Source organism: Oratosquilla oratoria, chromosome 2, assembly GCF_046742065.1.
Source record: "Oratosquilla oratoria isolate Oo_2021 chromosome 2, ASM4674206v1, whole genome shotgun sequence".
Taxonomy (NCBI): Eukaryota; Metazoa; Arthropoda; class Malacostraca; order Stomatopoda; family Squillidae; genus Oratosquilla; species Oratosquilla oratoria.
In genome coordinates this window covers 75558122-75560621 of record NC_134778.1, presented here as the reverse complement: position 1 = coordinate 75560621, position 2500 = coordinate 75558122, and the positions used below count along the sequence as shown (strand labels likewise).

General features: G+C 42.7%; 1 protein-coding gene across 1 annotated transcript in view; it reads right to left on the bottom strand.

The window, feature by feature from the left end:
• LOC143036312 (putative glutamate receptor) overlaps positions 1-306 on the bottom strand; it is a 32101-nt gene extending 31795 nt beyond the window's left edge. Inside the window, exon 1 of the mRNA XM_076203563.1 lies at positions 237-306. Within this exon, the coding sequence (XP_076059678.1) occupies positions 237-306 (70 nt within the window). The remainder of the gene's footprint in view (positions 1-236) is intronic.
• Positions 307-2500: the final 2194 nt, after the last annotated feature.

Below are 2500 nucleotides of genomic sequence, written 5' to 3'. Positions count from 1 at the left end.
TGGTTAAGTAATTTCGTCCATTCTGCAGATATTATCGGAAGGCTGAAATTGGCTTAGACTTAGATATCTCGAACAAATATTAACGGACTTTCTGAGTGAACCATAGTCGTTAGAACCCATATATGTAATGGTTTTCTTCTCATGTGAATGATATCGCCTAATGGCAGCTAGGATAAATGCGAGGGTCGAATATGGACGACCCAGGGTTTAAAGATAAACATAAATGATGATGATACCTGAAGCTGAAGCCATTGGATTCAAACACGCTGCTACCGTCACCAAAACTGGAACCAGATTCACCGACATGACGTCACTTGTGTCCAAAAGTGTGGAATGTGACTTGGAACTAACTTGAACCAGGCATCGCGAAAGAAAAAAAATATATATATATTGAATTCAGTATCTTGTCAAGAAGGAACTTTTTCTAAATATTGTAGAGAATAAAAAATAAATGCAAGTCACGTGAGAGTGGGCAAGAATGACAGAAATATTGTATCGTGTTTAGAAACGAAAAGGAAAAGTAGGTTCGCTTTGCAAGGCTGACGGAGACTCGAATGCCGAGCGGTGCTGTGCTACGTCCTATATAAACAAACAGGCCAGGTCCACGAAATGATCTCCAATCGCAATTCCTACGTAAAAAGGCCGAGGGCAGAGCTAATCAGGAGATGTCGAATGTCTGTGTTCGAAAAAAGGAAGAAAAAACGTTGATTATTGCCATTGAGGTGCTCCACCTTTTCAGTGGATGTCCTTGGTAACTTTCGTTTACAGATTTTTTTCATCACATTTTCTATCATTATTATTATTATTTGTTCTGCAGTTTGAACAACTATTTGGCGAAATTTCAGTCATGCTAACATGCATACACACAAGGACAACACATTAACATGTTTCCCTATAGGACTTCATCCACGATACGACTTCGTCTTGAGACCGCTGGACGGACCGATGTGGTCGGATCCGACCGACGAGCATATACGATCCAATCTGGTCGGATACGACCAGATCTATCTGGCGGCCTCAAGACCAGATCGTGCCGTGGATGGGGTCCCTTAAATGACACCATACACAAAAAAGGACAAATTTTCTTTTTAGAATAGAGCGATTTGGCTTATGTGAAAACTACAATACAGTGACATTTCACGCAGTTATACGAACACTGATGTCCCAGTGTAGTTCATGGGGAAAAAATGAAGATAAGAGATAAGAAAGGTTGACCAGAGCTTAGATACATCACCGTCTTCAGTCTGCAACACTAGACTGAAGTTAGTGGTGCAAAGGAACAGGAGATCTTCGCTTCATGAAATGAGGAGTCTTTGGCAAGAATAGTAAGATGAGAGTAAGCACCGCCATAACCAAGTGGAGTGTCATGCATAGAGACAGTAATGCATTCGTGGAATGTGTCCTGCGATGTGATCATCAGGATTACACATGATCACGACGCCCGAAAGTGAAGACAAATATCAAATATTTGCACTGATTATATGCGCACGCGCGCTCACGCACACAAACACACACACACACACACACACACACACACACACACACACACACACACACACACACACACACACACACACACACACACACACACACCTGTAGCAACCGATCAAAACGAAAAAAAACACTGGCTAATATTAAGCAAGTAGCCTGCCTTATCGCTACACGCCAGCTGGGTACGAGTAGGACAAGCCAAGGTACTGTAGGGCCCACGGGGGGAAAGTCTGCATCAGATAAATTGTCTGTTTGAAAGCGCTGGGGATGACCTGGGTGTCTACCTGAGAAAAAAGTGTGTGTGTGTGTATGTATTAACTTGGTCTTTGGATCACGTGTTGGACTCGTGATCAACAGCTATTTCCCTCCTGGAAGAGAGCTCAGAGCTCGTAGGTCCGATCTATGGGTAATGCTATGACCTTGCACACACACACACACCCAACTCCCCGCCCACGAGAGTCAGAGTAACGACCCGAAGCGCAGCGGTACCGAAATAATTTCGGCCCTGGGTAGGATTCGAACCAACTACGCCACCGTGTGTGTGTGTGTGTGTGTGTGTGTGTGTGTGTGTGTGTGTGTGTGTGTGTGTGTGTGTGTGTGTGTGTGTGTGTGTGTGTGTGTGTGTGTGTGTGTGTTTATCTAGTTGCAATATGCAAGATTGAAATTCGGCTTGTGAATCCCAGCTCGGTGTCTCTATTGACCAAACTTTGCTTTAAATTCATTTACGTTATCCACGTGGATTATTTCCAAGTCCTTTCGCAGATTAACGCATGCACACAGGAAGCAGCATTTCTCAATATACTTTAGACATTTTGTCTTTCTTTTTTCTTATTTTTTCAATGTCCTCTTGATGTCCTTTCTCCCAATATTGATATATCCGCTTATGTTTTTTCTTTTTTCCACGCAATTTGTGGTTGTAAAGACAGCCAACATATCTTTTTTTTTTCACTTTGAATAATCCCAGTTCATCTAATCTCTCCTCATACGTTTTGTCTGCCAGGCTAGGTAT